Raw genomic sequence first — 16,560 nt, 5'->3', positions numbered from 1 at the left:
TAATAAAAACCTGCACGTCCACAGCAATGTTCCATCATAAGTGATCAATCACCTTCCAAGGATCTTACCAGACCCATTACTAATAAATACATTTCATCAATATCAGATGTAAGAAGCTTTGTGTCGGTGATGCTATGATCTAAACATTAGTGAAGATTACAGTCAACTTTTCGAGCATACTCTTAGGAAAAAGATCTTCTTGGTGGCTTGGGAAGAGTGAACGAGTGGGCCTACTACACCCATACATGGCTCTGGGTGATGGGAGGACTGACTCAGACCGCTGTTTGAGGGGCTTCGGGCAGTAAGGCCCACTGGTGACCATGCTCTGGTGCATACGTACTGGGGGTCCAGGGGAAGGCTCTCAGCAGTGTTGGGAGTGGGCCTTGGAGCTCACTCCCAGATTGGTCTGCTTGGGCATCTGGGGGGAGGTGACGCTTGATAGGTACGTGTTTCTGTTTTGCAACGTGGCGTGGCAGTGACCAAGAGGTATGCGGTACGGTACTGGGGCTGTTGATTGCTCCCAATGGTGCAGGCCTGGGAGTCCAACATGAAGTTATGCAGATGGGCAGAGGAGGCGATTTACCGGGCACAAGATAGCCCCCAAAAGGTTGGGAAGATATGGGATTGACGGGATGTGGAGGATAATATATGACTGGCAGGGTTTTGGGGGGGGGGGGGGGGGGGGGGAGGTGAGCCCTGGGAAAGTAGGCAAACTGGCTGGGTGTGCTGAAGGGCACTTGGACTTGGTGAACAACGTGCTTCTTTTCTGTGTGTGCAGGGTGAACTGGTCGGACACTACCACCTTACAGGCTTGATTCTTACTGTGTACCACAGAGGCGGGAGGGGTTTTATTTTGTTTTACGTGTGATCCACAACAAAACTTAATAATACTTTTTTTTTAAAGAGTGAGTGCATGTGTGTGGTATGTAAGTGTGTTTCAGGGACTGAGAGAATGTCGGCAGTGTAGTAACTGCATCTCTTAATAAAACAAGGAACTCAATTTTTTGTGACAATTATTAAGGAAATGAACAAAAGTGGATTTGGGCCAATCTTTAAGTTTGATTCGAAGCAAAACACAGAATAAAAGGGTTCTCACTACTGTACATCATTGGTATAAACAGTATTATGTTTATACACTTTTTAAATGGGAAGGATAAAACAAAATTTGGAGCAAAAAGAAAGTTTGCTCAAACAACAGGTTTGCTTTGTTTCTATGTCTGAGATTGAGAAAATGATGTGCATGAAATATAGACTGATTTAACTCTTAACAAAGGTTTCACAGTGTTAACTCATTTTTATGGACTATAGAGTGTAGCAAAATCGGTTTTACAGGAAAACGATTTTGTTCTGTTTTTTGTTCTAGGTACTGTAAAATTTACATTATGCTCACATATTATATGCGAACAAAGCAAACACAAGGAGATAATGAACAGAGCACGGAAACTTTTCAGACACTCACCCCCAGTCACAGATCTGGGTTGAATCCATCATCGTTCTTTAGCTCACTTCGCCACCCCAGTTGAGACCCAGCTATATGCAAATCTTGACCCTGGGAACATTCCAGCCTGAACTGCTAAGCCAGGTCTTCCCTGGACCGGAAACAAGCATCCTGAGACCAGTTTCAGGGTAACATCCCTCATCAGCAAGGCTAGCTTGATCCAGTGGCAAAAATGAGCAAGGTACTCACGTCTGGGCATACCCTGCCAACTTAGGGCGAACAAAGCAAACACAAGGAGATGATGGACGGAGCTCTGAAACTTTTCAGACACATATTATATGCTGCATGAGCTCAACATAGAATTTGAAGGTGAAATATGTAGTGTTTATGCAGCAGGGCATAGTACGTTGCCCCTTATTACTAAATATCTAACATAATAAATAGAAAACTAGATCAGCAAAAACAGAACACAGTAATGTAAAGCAAAATTCAATGCAAAAAATAGGTTACGTGTATAACAGCAACAGTTTTGAGCAATTTATATGTGCAGATGTATAGGTATGTATATTAATGTATATGTAGCAACCTTTCTAAATATTAAATACATGCACATACGTGCCTATGTATTTATTCTTATATATGTATTTATACATATATATATATATTCAAACAGAAAAGTTGCCTGTTTGTGAAGGAGCCCACACAGGTAAGTTTGATTCGCCACACATTTATTGAAAGAACAGCAATGTCCATGCAGTCTCAAAGGCCTCGCCATCATAAAAGTTTAGCTGACGCGTTTCGTGCGAGTAAGCACTTCTGCATGGGCTGTGGTTCGCTTTCAGCAGGAGTCATCCGTTTAACTTCGGCACTAACACAGTCGGACCACTGGTAATGCTGAATAACAGGCAACTTTTGTTTGGATGTTCTGGCGGCCCGGCCTGAGTCGTGAGGGGTCCCGTTGCACGTGTGCAGCCCTACAACAGCGCCAACCGACGCTGTAGCACGAAAGATGGGTATTCCATTGAAAGATGTTATTCAGCATTACCATTGGTCCGACTGTGCCCCGCGACCCACTTGGTATCAATTCCTAGCTTCATTTTTAGCAAGAGTCAGGCGACTCACTGAAGGAAAAAGCAAAGCACTGCAAGTACCAGCAGGCCACTAGGGTGGCCACGCCCACTGGGGCGGGAGACTTGTATATATTTAGTGCCGAAGTTAAACGGATGACTCCTGCTGAAAGCGACCCCTAGCCCATGAAGAAGTGCTTACTCGCACGAAACGCGTCGGCTAAACTTTTATGAAGGCGAGGCCTTTGAGACTGCATGGACATTGCTGTTCTTTCAATAAATGTGTGGCGAATCAAACTTACCTGTGTGGGCTCCTTCACAAACAGGCAACTTTTGTTTGGAGATATACATATATATTTATACACACAAACACACATATTCAAATATAATTTATTAAGTAAAGTCAGTACTTACAGAATCCTCATCTTGAATCATGTGTACTAAGTTATCAAGGACTGGTGTAATATTTCTGAAAAAAATGGAAAGAAATCACATCCATATTCAAAGTGAACTAGCAGATTTAACTTGTTTGGCAGTGGAAACAGAAAATCCCTTACTTGGACTTCATGTTGTTGAAGTTCTTGCCTAATGCCAGGTGCCTTATCGACCGATTCTTACTCAGCCACACAACAAGGGTCGAGAGGTCCGAATCCAGTCCTGTGCAGGAAGAATACACATGGAAACCGCATGTATGAGACGTTGTTGACATCATTCAAAGACACTGGATCAAACTCACAATCTTTCCTCCACCTCCATCAGAAAGATTTATCTTTTTTCATATCTTGCGAAACTTTAAACTAGTGTTTATCTGACCGCTTCATTGCATTGCACTTCGACTGTTTTTAGGAGACTCAACACCAAGACAGTACATTGTGTGTAAATGAATGTATATATACTGAATGTGAAGAACACACCATAGAATTGGACTGAGGAAAACGCATTAGGTTAAAAGTTGTGTTTTCAAAGGAACTATCATGACATTATTAATTATAGCTAGACACATCATGCTAGAGATATCAGTTTTAATTATGAAAGGCATTCACATATACAGTTGTGTGTAATTAGTTTGCTGCAGTATAAAATACCCTGAAATCCCGCTAACAGAGAATGTTTTTAGAGGAAGATTTCTACACCTGCACACTTATACAGACACACACATATTTGCTCCTAAGATCAGCACTTCTGTTTTGTCAGTGTTGAGCTTCAGGCAGCCGATCTTCATCCAGTCAGTGACATTTATCGTGCAGTTGTGGAAGTTGGTCCTGGTGGTGGAGGGGTCTTTTGAGAGTGTGAGGATGATGTTGAGACCATGGGTTTTGACAATTTCGCCCAGAGGTGTCATGTACATGCTTGGTGGTGCTGAGAGATGAGCCTTGAGGGACACTGCAGATGCTTTTCTTTGGATCTGAGGTGAAGGGTGGTAGGCGGATATTTTGGGTTCCTCCTGTGAGAAAGGATGCAATCCATTTGAGGCGTCTCCCTGGATCCCAATGTGGCAGAGTCTTCTGAAGAGGGTGTGATGGGATACGGTGTCGAACGCTGCTGCGAGGTCAAAGAGGATCAGGGCTGCTGTTGCTCCACAGTCGAGGAGGGACCTTATGTTGTCGGTGGCAGCGAGCAGGGCAGTCTCAGTGCTGTGGTTGGCACGGAAGTCAGTCTGTGAGGTGCCCAGCAGATTTTTGCTCTCCAGGTGTATGGTGGGTTGGAGGAGGATAGCCTTCTCAAGGACTTTGGCAAAGAAGGGGAGCAGAGAGATGGGCTGGTACTTCTTGAGTTTCCTGGGGTCGGCGGAATGTTTCTTCAGGAGGGGCCGGACCCCTGTGTGTTTCCATTGCATGGGAAAGGTGATTGTGGTGATGGATGCATTAAGAATGGAGATGAGCTTGCAGCAGAATTTCTTGCTTCTGAAGAGGTGGTGGGGCAGGGGTTTGTGGGTGCTAGAGAGTGGATGGAGTTAATGACTGTTGTGGTGGTCTGTGTGGTGAGCGGATTCCATGCGGTGAGCGGATGGTTGTGAGTGGTGTTGGTTGGAGTAAGGAGGCCTGTAGAGGTTGGTGGGGTGGGTTTGAAGTTGCTGTACATAATGGATATTGTGCTGTGGAAGCAGTCAGCCAAGGGTTGCAGGGTTCTTTGGAAGGGGGATGGTGTTCTCTGTGGCTGAAGGGCAGGAGATCTCTCTGGTGATGTTGACGAGTTCCTTGCTATGGTTGGAGCTGGCTTCGATGCAATGGTATTTGTTGAGGGCTGACTTGAGGATGGCTTGGACTGGGGGATCTTTGCTGATGTGCCATCGTATTTCTAGACGTTTTCAGTCAAGTTTCATAGTCCTGAGTTTGGGTGTAGACCAGCTAGTTTGTTTGGTGGATCTGCTGGTCTTGGCAGGCTTGATAGGAGCAACATTTTGTGATCCAGTAAAGGAAGTTCTTGACGGTCTGTTCCAGGTTGGGGGCAGGGTCGGGATGGGTGGTATTGAGGGCGTCAGTCCATTGGTTCTCTGTCACTTTGTTCCAGCTGCCGTGGGAGGGTTGATGGTGTGCATGAGGATCCTTCAATGGTGAAGTGGACGATGGCATGGTCGGTCCAGGTAAGCTCTGTGACATGACTGTATTATCCGTCGCTGGCGGTAAAGATAGGGTCAAGCGTGTGTCCTGTGCTATGTGTGAGGATGGTGACCAGTTGGGTGAGGCCAATGTTGCTCAGGTTTTCCAGGTGGTCGCCAGTGGTTGCGTCTTTGGGGTCATGAGATGGACGCTGAGGACACTGAGGAAGATGTAGTGCTTTGAATCGATGGTGAGTGGGGCAATGAATTCAGGAAAGGAGTTGCAGAAGCTGGGACATGGTCCATGGAGTCTGTAGGTGAGGGTGCCTCTGTAGATCATTCTGCCATCGGTTAGGAGTTGGAAGTTGAGGTGCTCCAGGATTGGTGTAGTGTTGTCTCCCCCCCGGAATCTCCTGAGTGGGGGGCTCAACCTGACCCTGGCCACAGAGAACAGGCTGTGTGGCACAGGCCGGGTCAATGTCCCAGTAAAAACTGTGCCTGAACTGGGATGGCGGTGGCAGCCTACCTGGTGACGTTGCACCCTACCCTCAAGGTGAGTGTGGGCTGGGGGGGCTTGAGGGAGCCTGTGCCAGCCCAACAATTACTCCTGCGTCAACTCCCATTAGAGACAAACCTGGGCTGGGGCTACTTCTGTGGCTTGAGTTGCCCCAATTCCTCTCACTTAACATCGAACTGATGGACAGTAGACAAGATTCCAGTGTCTGGTGGCTTATCGGACCTTTGACTGGAAGCACATAATCAAATGAGTCTGCTTTCTAGCAGTGTTGTAGGGATTCTGCGTATGCACAGAACTATGCGCAGGAAACCAGAACCGTAGAGAATTGTGGTGTACCAGAAACTCCCCTCAGAACTAAGAACCCCTTATCCGACTAGCTTAGTGTCACATTCGTTATCCGACATTTAGCTCGGCGGTCCCAATGTATAGACAACCCAGAACAAGCGACTTAGTTATTCTCAGGAATGGTGGGAACCCGAAATACCCGTTTGCACATATATATTAGTCCACAACAGAATAACTAAGACACAGTAAAGTTTAAAGAATTTATTCATAAACCTCGAGTCCTGTTATACAATACTTTGGCTAACATAAGTAGACAAATGGTTAAGATCATTACCATTAACATTGTTACAATACCATAGAATATAAAAGGAGCGATCATATTATAATGACAGTGGGAAATAACCACCCTCCTTTCTCTAGTTACTAATAATATATTATTAGACTATTAGAAGGTCTCATAGGCTTGCATAGGGGACCCCATACCGTATAGATCAGCTCAGGTGTATCACATCACAGGATCAGCTCAGTGTTCTCTGCAACAGCTCTTCTATCGAATGCCCTAACAATATGCTGCGCTGTGTTATTAAAGCCCTCGACTTTCTGGTATTTGCAGCTGCGTGCATGTTGTGACTAAACAGTGGTACGATCACCCTGAACATAATCAGCCGGCACCGTCTAGTGTCCTAGAACAGTTCTTTACTCGATGTACAGACCAAGGGCACTAGCAACTGTTAAGGATGTATAAATAACATTCACTTGAGACAAGAGCGAGTCTGCATTTCTCAAAGTAATAACATGTAACAACAGTGTCGGGTGCAAAGGCAGCGAAAGCAACAAGATGGTCCTCCAACAGCTAACGTGATTGAGCTAACTTAGCACTGTAAATAGGGAGTGGCCTAAAACCACGTGACATCCCCCTTTGATCGAACCACGGTATAACCAGGGGCGAATTTTTTTACAGAACGCAGAGTTCAAGATCAATGATGCAGACTAAAGAGCTTGAAATGAGAGTTCAGAAAAATGAGAGGAAGAGAAAAAATGTAAAAACACAATCCATCGTCCATAGAAGCCAACGATCGTTTGTGAAAAGATGGCAAAAAAAAAAAAAACTTTATTCGACTCGCCATCAGGCAGTCAATGTAGGAAAGTATAAGCAGCATACGCAGCTGCGGCTTCCAGTAGAAAATCATTTGAGTCATCCGCAAAATTGTCGGACATCCAGTTCAGCAAAGAAAAAGAACACACGTGTTCCACAGGGAAATGAGCATCAAGCACTCCACGTGGACAAGAAGCAGGCATCTCGATGTAACTTCGTGCCAGGAAGTCAACTGCTGCTTTCTCGATATCCCATAATCCAAGGACTCCATGCGCCGCACCCAAGGCCATAAACCCGACTCCAGAACAGTCAAACTCATGAACCACTAAGGGATACATCAGTCGATCAAAATCCAGGTCAGGTGACACCAAGTTTGACAGACACACATCCAGAGCCCATTGGAACGGACATTCGAGACAGTGAAAAACAGGCTGTACACAAGTAAAATACGGGAACCGGAAGGATAATCCATAAGCGATACTTAAGGTAGCCAGTGGTAAAGTCCCATAAGTTTCCCACATCCGGCTACGCAGATGGAACATGCTGGATCCGTGGTCGAGTAGCGCAAGTCGTGCAGCCATAGCGTAGTGCGCAGACCAACAGGAGTATGCCAGCAATTAATGCGAGTATCAGAGGAAACCCTCCGAAGACCCCAGAAAAAATAGAATGAAAAATAGCTGGTATTACACCAAAGATAGACTGGAAAGACGTCACAAGGCCAGAGCCTACAATTTTAAAAAAGTGCACCAGACCAGTCGTAGAAGAAGCATTGAAGATAGTGTGTATTAGTGTGCCAAAATGTAGGGGGAGGTCAGTATTCAAAAGTGCTTGAACTTCCGTGCGAGTGTTCGCAACTTGAAGGAGAAATGTTTCTTGTGACGAAGTCAACGCAACCTCCTTTTGAGACAAAAGAGCCCTTATTCTGCTCATCCTATTGAACTCTGCTTTCAAGGTTGGAATCGTCGGCCAGATGGATATATCCAGTCGGCCTTGCGGGGGTGGGAAAAGCACGTTATTACAGCAAACTACTCTTCGTGAAACTGAAACAATATAGGGAATTCCTGCTAACATCCCACAGCAAGCCTCACTATTTAGAAGCAGATAACTACCATTAGCAAGCAGCGTAAATGACGGCGTTATAACTGGCACAGGAATGCCCTTCAAAACGCAAGCTAAATTAGGGGCATTCATATTACACGATCCATGTAATTGGATATGTCTACATACTACAGAATGATCAGGAGCAGACGTACACTCCTCACCCTTCAAATAAACTTCTTTGCCGTCTCTCTCACAACGATATGTAAATGGGAGAGACCAGACTTCATGCAAGAAGGCAGAACCAAGTTTTTCAAATCTGCCTAAGGCATAATGTTTCATGCACGAACTAAACTTATACATAGAAATGGGTAAAGTTACCATTCCATGTACGAGCCACACTGCATAATCCGACTCAGCAACAGAAAAAGGCAAAGGTTCTAATTTTTCTATATGCAGTAGCGAATATGTAGCATCTTTCATGGACATGAATTGTTGTTTTGCTGACAGATTAAATGGGCGGAATAAAGACGAAATATTCATGTAATCCCATGGTACTTTCCCCGCCTTTAACGTCTGCAAAGTCCAAGCAAATTGCATAATCGATCGCAATTGATTTTGACCATGATATAAAACCGACACATCGTCTTGGACAATATCTACAACAGATGAAACAATGTTATCTAATGTATATATTCTTGAAGATAAGGTATTAATACTATTATCTATTACTGCCAACACTTTTTCCATATTGGCTTGGTCAATAGCACGGAGTCTGGAGGCAGCCTCAATCTGGGACAACTTCCATACTTCGTTGTAAACAGCATACACCCATCTTTTGGATCTTCCCAATGCTGGACCTTTAACAAAATCATTCAAATCAATTTTTTCATGTAAACGTGACAAGTGAATTTTAACAGAATCTAATGTGGAATGTTGCAACCATGACTGGCACAATTTACCCACCGAGTAAGTAGTGACAGCGTGTGAGGACAGAAAACGTGGGTCTACTCTATCCTGTATGTACCCGGGAATTAACCCCAAAAATCTACGTTGACAGGTATCCGAACTTTTCTGCCATATTAACCAACCTGCAGGGTCTAATGCACTAATATTGAAGGTGGAATTAGAAACTAAAGACTGCAACATAGTAAGGGACAGATCTGTGTGATTTTCCCAACCAGGATAAGCTCTCAGATCCGGGATCGAGGGGGAATTTAATTTTTTTGAGATAGCCAATCCAAAACAGGTTGTCTGAAAAATAGTAGAATTTAAAAATAACATGTGGTTTGGGATGAGGCAGGCACGATGTAAAGCTTCTGTACCTTGTACTTGCCAAGATTTAGTTCCCCAGACCGACTTGAGATCAATAGTATGTTTCCAAACGTCATACCCTCCAATTGCCAAATCGTCCATAAAGGACTTGGAAAACAATAATCTAGTGTGGGTCAAACGCACCTTTGAAACAGGTTCGTCCTTAAGCTTAAAATAAAAAGAAGCATTATTGGATATACTGAAATCTGAAAAATATGAAAACTTTCCGACCATTGTTTTTGAACTACCAACCTTCGGGGCAGGGCAATGTTCCCGCTGCGTAAAATTGACTAAACTACGAAATGTGGTTGCCCTATGAAGAAAATGTGTGCCATAATGTTGATAACAAAACTGTTCTGCATAGTTTTCATTATTCAAATACAAATCCTCAGTATCAAATGCGGCATAGTATTTTAAATCAGAAAACAGTGTCTCTATAGCTTTAACATCCCAATCGTCAGATCGAATGTCTTGCTTAACCACATCACCCATAGAAACACGATATACAGATGGCACATTTATCACTTCCGTGGGCCCATGAATTTGAAATTTAACTGTATCCCATGCTATTTCATCATGAACAGGCCAGGCGGTGATGTTCACAAAGGTCTGGTCCCTCTTCATGATGTGCGACGATGAATGTGGGGCCAAAGTTCCATTAATTAATCTAATTGTAGAACGTTCATTCAGGTAGTGTCCATTTATCAACCTAAAAAACACTACCACAAAACCAATGGACATGAATAAAAAAATGCAAATGAGCACCAGCCAGATGTAAATCCAGGGGGGAACCAAAAATTGTCTCTTGAACCAGGCAAAAATTTTAGAAAATTTGGAAGGGGCAGTGGAAGTCAATGATTCAGTTCCAAAGGAAGAATTAGACTGGAGAATGTCAGTGGAATGCAAAAGGGGCAATGGGACATCAGTAGGATATGAATATTCAGCATCATCCGGTAAAGCACCATCCGCAGGTGAAACAGCAGAATCAGAAAGTACTTGCATTTCAATGGCAACCTCAGGTACTACGTCAGATGGTCGCACCACAACAGCACTGCGCATCATTGAAGGGCAAGAAACTGAAGGTGTCAGACTATGGAGTATCGGCCACCCTGTGTAGCTTGACATTGTCAACCGAAATGTACCTGTTGTCTCTGTGACCAGGAAGTGGAGGCAAAACAATTGTGCGGGTACCCTCAACTCCAAGCACCGGCACTGGTGCACGATAAGAGGGTCCAAACTCCTTCTTCTTCTCCACCTTTTCACGGACCAGATCACCAACTCGGGGTAGCCAGCCGACTATCGGAATCTGAAGTCCAGCCTCGGTCGCAGAAGATACGTGCTCTTTTGCTAGAGTGTCTCTTGTTTCTTGAAGATTCTGTAAGACAGTACAGTGGTCATCTAAGTCAAAAGGCGCGGCTGCCGCCGCCATGTCGAGACCCTCAAGGTCAGGGACAAACATTCGAACTCCGAAGAGCATCATGTACGGGGTCCTCCCACCCAGAGACCTTCTAGGGAGATTATTAAGTGCACGCTGGACGTCATACAAATGGGATAGCCAGTTTTTGCCAGTACCTAACACCCGGGCCGTCAATGATTGCTTTAGGTCACGGTTCATTCGTTCCACAACACTATTGCCCTCAGGCCGATATGGAGACGAAAATTTGACTTGGACCCCCAAACTTCTCATAGCTTCTTTGTAAGCCTTAGAGGCGAACGCAGGGCCCTGATCAGAGTGAAGGGTGCCACATGCAAAACTCCCTATAAAGACACGCAATGCTTTGATGACAGTCCTGGCGTCAGCACTCCTGTGTGGCCACACCCAAAGAAAACGTGTGCACGAATCTACTGCAACCAAGATATACTTGTACGCAGTGTCCGAGGAAAAAGGACCGCAGTGATCTAAATAAACACACGCTAGTGGTTGATTAGAAATGTGCAGCTGCGTTTGTGGTGGACGTGCCACCGTAGACGGCTTTATTTGTTGGCAAATTCCACAATTGAGGACATAAGTCCGTGTATGTTTGTACAAACCGTACCACCAATAACGCTGTTGCAACAGTGACACAGTTGCGGACACTCCGGCGTGCGCTGACGCAACACCCTCGTGCGCAGCTTGTACCAATGCAGGTCTGCAGTCCGAATTGGGAATAACCCTATCCCCAACATCATTAATCCTCACTAACGGGACGTTATCAGGACTTGAGTGATAATGGTATCGAGAAGGGAAACCTCTAGGGAAGTTTTCCCCAGTCTCTGAAGCAGCAATAGCTGCCAAGATGTCATCATCGATCTTACTTTTGGATCTTGTAACTGCTGCTACTAAGTATGTTGCCACTGCTGTTTTAGCTGCCTCGTCAGCCAAACTGTTACCGACAGCATGGACACCAACTCGTAGGTGACCAAGAGTGTGAATAACACTCACAAGGGGTAGACTGCATTTCAGTTCAGACACCCTAGCCCAAAGCGTTTTATGCTTTATTGTGCCACCTTTCGAATCACGAAAGCCATTCGCAATCCAAAACATCAGATTGTCGTTGTAAGATTGTACACAATAGTAAGAATCACTCACTATAAGAGTTGTGACTTTATAATCAGCAAACTCCAGTGCAAGCACCAGAGCTCTAAGCTCCGCCAATTGTGCGGTACAATCACCCAAAGTCTGCGTATGCACCGCATCCTGAACGAATTCACCATTCACGAAAGTACCAACAACAATTGCGCAAGCCGCTGAATAAGCGTGCCTTGATCCAGTTGCGGGTTGCGCGGACCCGTCAGTGTATATGACACAATGGAACTCCTCCAACGGGCGCAATGTAAGTGGAGCCGGATGAACTAATTCATACTCCAAACTCTCCTGAGTCTGAAGTCCTGCGTCAAAAATGTATTCGACATCAGGTGAGGCTAAGGAGGTTGCCCATTGTTTCCACCGTGGATGCAAATGTTTAGAATTCGGCACACTTGCTTTAGTGACTGCCTCTAGGGCAGGAAATGGTGTCACCACCATCATGCGTTTCCCCTGTGATAGCGCTCTTTCTTTCAGGATTGCCATCTGAACTGCTGTCAAAACTTTTTCGACAGTGGAGAAACGCATTTCAGCCGAAGTATATAAATGAGATTTGTAAGCAATGGGGACAGTGTCGCCTTCATTGTATGTTAAGTACGTGAACCCCTCAGCACCCGGTACAATTCTAATGACCAGGTTTTTGTGGTTATCACGAGTTTGTAAATATATCGCAGTAAGAAGGTCAGACTGCAAAGAGTGCAATGCAGCCGAATGCTCTGGCAGCCAGCAAGATTTGGTAAAAGTAGGTTGCACCAAGGCATCTCGCCATGTCGAGACCCTCAAGGTCAGGGACAAACATTCGAACTCCGAAGAGCATCATGTACGGGGTCCTCCCACCCAGAGACCTTCTAGGGAGATTATTAAGTGCACGCTGGACGTCATACAAATGGGATAGCCAGTTTTTGCCAGTACCTAACACCCGGGCCGTCAATGATTGCTTTAGGTCACGGTTCATTCGTTCCACAACACTATTGCCCTCAGGCCGATATGGAGACGAAAATTTGACTTGGACCCCCAAACTTCTCATAGCTTCTTTGTAAGCCTTAGAGGCGAACGCAGGGCTCTGATCAGAGTGAAGGGTGCCACATGCAAAACTCCCTATAAAGACACGCAATGCTTTGATGACAGTCCTGGCGTCAGCACTCCTGTGTGGCCACACCCAAAGAAAACGTGTGCACGAATCTACTGCAACCAAGATATACTTGTACGCAGTGTCCGAGGAAAAAGGACAGCAGTGATCTAAATAAACACACGCTAGTGGTTGATTAGAAATGTGCAGCTGCGTTTGTGGTGGACGTGCCACCGTAGACGGCTTTATTTGTTGGCAAATTCCACAATTGAGGACATAAGTCCGTGTATGTTTGTACAAACCGTACCACCAATAACGCTGTTGCAACAGTGACACAGTTGCGGACACTCCGGCGTGCGCTGACGCAACACCCTCGTGCGCAGCTTGTACCAATGCAGGTCTGCAGTCCGAATTGGGAATAACCCTATCCCCAACATCATTAATCCTCACTAACGGGACGTTATCAGGACTTAAGTGATAATGGTATCGAGAAGGGAAACCTCTGGGGAAGTTTTCCCCAGTCTCTGAAGCAGCAATAGCTGCCAAGATGTCATCATCGATCTTACTTTTGGATCTTGTAACTGCTGCTACTAAGTATGTTGCCACTGCTGTTTTAGCTGCCTCGTCAGCCAAACTGTTACCGACAGCATGGACACCAACTCGTTGGTGACCAAGAGTGTGAATAACACTCACAAGGGGTAGACTGCATTTCAGTTCAGACACCCTAGCCCAAAGCGTTTTATGCTTTATTGTGCCACCTTTCGAATCACGAAAGCCATTCGCAATCCAAAACATCAGATTGTCGTTGTAAGATTGTACACAATAGTAAGAATCACTCACTATAAGAGTTGTGACTTTATAATCAGCAAACTCCAGTGCAAGCACCAGAGCTCTAAGCTCCGCCAATTGTGCGGTACAATCACCCAAAGTCTGCGTATGCACCGCATCCTGAACGAATTCACCATTCACGAAAGTACCAACAACAATTGCGCAAGCCGCTGAATAAGCGTGCCTTGATCCAGTTGCGGGTTGCGCGGACCCGTCAGTGTATATGACACAATGGAACTCCTCCAACGGGCGCAATGTAAGTGGAGCCGGATGAACTAATTCATACTCCAAACTCTCCTGAGTCTGAAGTCCTGCGTCAAAAATGTATTCGACATCATGTGAGGCTAAGGAGGTTGCCCATTGTATCCACCGTGGATGCAAAGCTTTAGAATTCGGCACACTTGCTTTAGTGACTGCCTCTAGGGCAGGAAATGGTGTCACCACCATCATGCGTTTCCCCTGTGATAGCGCTCTTTCTTTCAGGATTGCCATCTGAACTGCTGTCAAAACTTTTTCGACAGTGGAGAAACGCATTTCAGCCGAAGTATATAAATGAGATTTGTAAGCAATGGGGACAGTGTCGCCTTCATTGTATGTTAAGTACGTGAACCCCTCAGCACCCGGTACAATTCTAATGACCAGGTTTTTGTGGTTATCACGAGTTTGTAAATATATCGCAGTAAGAAGGTCAGACTGCAAAGAGTGCAATGCAGCCGAATGCTCTGGCAGCCAGCAAGATTTGGTAAAAGTAGGTTGCACCAAGGCATATAATGTCTTGATACGCTGGGCATATTCAGGAATGTAGGTACGACCGAAATTCAGAAAGCCCAGCAACGATTGAAGTTGTTTCAGTGTCGTAGGGATACGAAGGCGTGCGCATTTCTCAAGGAACTGCGGAGCCAAGCCTCGGCCCTCATTGTTGAGTTCGTACCCCAAGAATAAAACTGTGTACTCGGCAATGTGGGACTTCTTAAAGTTAAACTTGTAACCAAAGTCCGCAAACATACAAATTATGTTGTCCACACGAGCAAGGTGTGGAAGCAACTCGTCGTCTGTTAAGTAGATGTCATCAACGTACGAGTACGCCTCCGGGTCTACCATCTCTAAGAGAGAGACCACACGGGCAGCAAATACCCCAGGACTATTTTTATAGCCCATTGGGAGCCTTTTGAACACTTTTTGTTTACCACCCGAAGTAAAAGCGGTCCACTCATAACTATGAGGGGATATGTTATGGCAATAAAAACCATTGGACAAGTCGAGTGTGGTTTTGAACCTTTTTCTCACAAGACTATCTACGAGGGCTGAACTATGGGTATTTTGCACCGCACAATTCCAGCAGTGCGAGTTTAAATGCCGGTAATCCAAAACTAGGCGGTACGATCCGTCAGGCTTCGTTACAGTGAATAAAGGATTATTCATGGATGACACACACGTTTCAATTACACCCTGATATTCCAATTGTTCAAGGATAGCCGCGACGTGAGACCGAGCCTCACGACGCATAGGGTATTGGGGCTGAGGCTGGGGGTCGGACCGCAATGGAAATTCGTGGAGGGTAGAACTTTTATCCCACCCCACCTGATTACGATACAACGCAGGTGCAAGCACCCGCGCCCACTCCTCGGCCAACTTCTTAGACTCCTTCTTGGGCACTACGTGTCCAAAAGAAGGAAGAATGACTTCTTCCCCCCTTGGAGCGTTTAGAACGAAAGCCGGGGGCCAATCTTTCTCTGCCAATAGTATATCATAGGTGGTCGTTAGATTATCCCAAAATACCGCGTTAATTTTTCGTTGTATGTCACCCTCAATATTGAGGACTATGTCAAATAATCTCTCCGGGGGGGCTACGCGAGTATCAGCAGTTTCTACTGTTACATAGATTTTAGTTGCTGTCGCCTCCAGAAATGGACGCAGTGCTTCCCGCACTACTGTAACTTCCGCCGCGCTGTCTAGCAGCGTCAGCGCCCATTTCATGTTCAGAAGCTGTGTCCGTACCATCTGAGGCATACTTCGCTGAGATTGCAGCAACCTTCTTTTTCTGAAACGGGGGACGTGGACGTGCAGAATCCTCCTGCTTGCCTTTTCTGTCCTCCTGTCGGGGCTGGTCTCGACCTTGAGCACCCCGGCCTCTCCCACGGTCTCCTCCACCAAAGTGTGAAGCCGCTGTTTCCTGTGAAGAACGAGGAGAGCGCTGGTCAGGAACCTGAAACCTATCAGGTGACTTAATACGAGAACGATCACGCAAATCATAAGTGCGTTCAACATAAGCCTGAACTGGGGACGCAGGACGAGTCTCCTGTTTCTGTTGCTGTTTATCTTGTTTTTTAGCTCGCCAATTTTGTTTTGGAAAGTTGGGTTTATCGTCTTTTGTAGACGAACTCACTTTAGTGTGCTGTACTACATCAGGAATTTTGATGACGGGTTTCACGCCTAGGGCACTACGTCCAACCATCCTATAGGCTTTCGCAATAACTTTTGCAAACTCCCTCGGCTTATCGTCATCCGCAATAAGCGCCATCATGTTTCCCACTTGAAACTGCATGGCATCTCCTTTGAGATTTCCCATAATCATGGAACATACTATATCGAAGCTGTCGATAAGCCGCATTCCCAATTCAATAGCTGCCTCCGCCCCATGGTCCTCCTGGACTTTCTTGATAACGGAAGGTAGTACCGACATAGACGTAGTGCCGAAGCACTTCGAATAGGTCGCGGCAAAGACCTTGCCCCAATTGTCACAATCGACAATGTCTGGGACCAGTTCTTTCGGCAAAGTAATAGTGAGTATCCTGTGTTTATCCAC

General features: G+C 45.5%; 1 protein-coding gene across 1 annotated transcript in view; it reads right to left on the bottom strand.

Annotated features, from left to right (window-relative positions):
- Positions 1-16,560, bottom strand: part of CARMIL1 (capping protein regulator and myosin 1 linker 1) — a 995,540-nt gene that overhangs the window by 298,212 nt on the left and 680,768 nt on the right. Inside the window, exons 19-20 of the mRNA XM_085607022.1 lie at positions 3,063-3,162; positions 2,920-2,974 (exon numbers count right to left, since the gene is read on the bottom strand). Of these exons, the coding sequence (XP_085463148.1) occupies positions 2,920-2,974; positions 3,063-3,162 (155 nt within the window). The remainder of the gene's footprint in view (positions 1-2,919; positions 2,975-3,062; positions 3,163-16,560) is intronic.

Source organism: Triturus cristatus, chromosome 5_2 (assembly GCF_964204655.1).
Source record: "Triturus cristatus chromosome 5_2, aTriCri1.1, whole genome shotgun sequence".
Lineage (NCBI taxonomy): Eukaryota > Metazoa > Chordata > Amphibia > Caudata > Salamandridae > Triturus > Triturus cristatus.
This window is presented reverse-complemented; position numbering and strand designations above follow the sequence as displayed.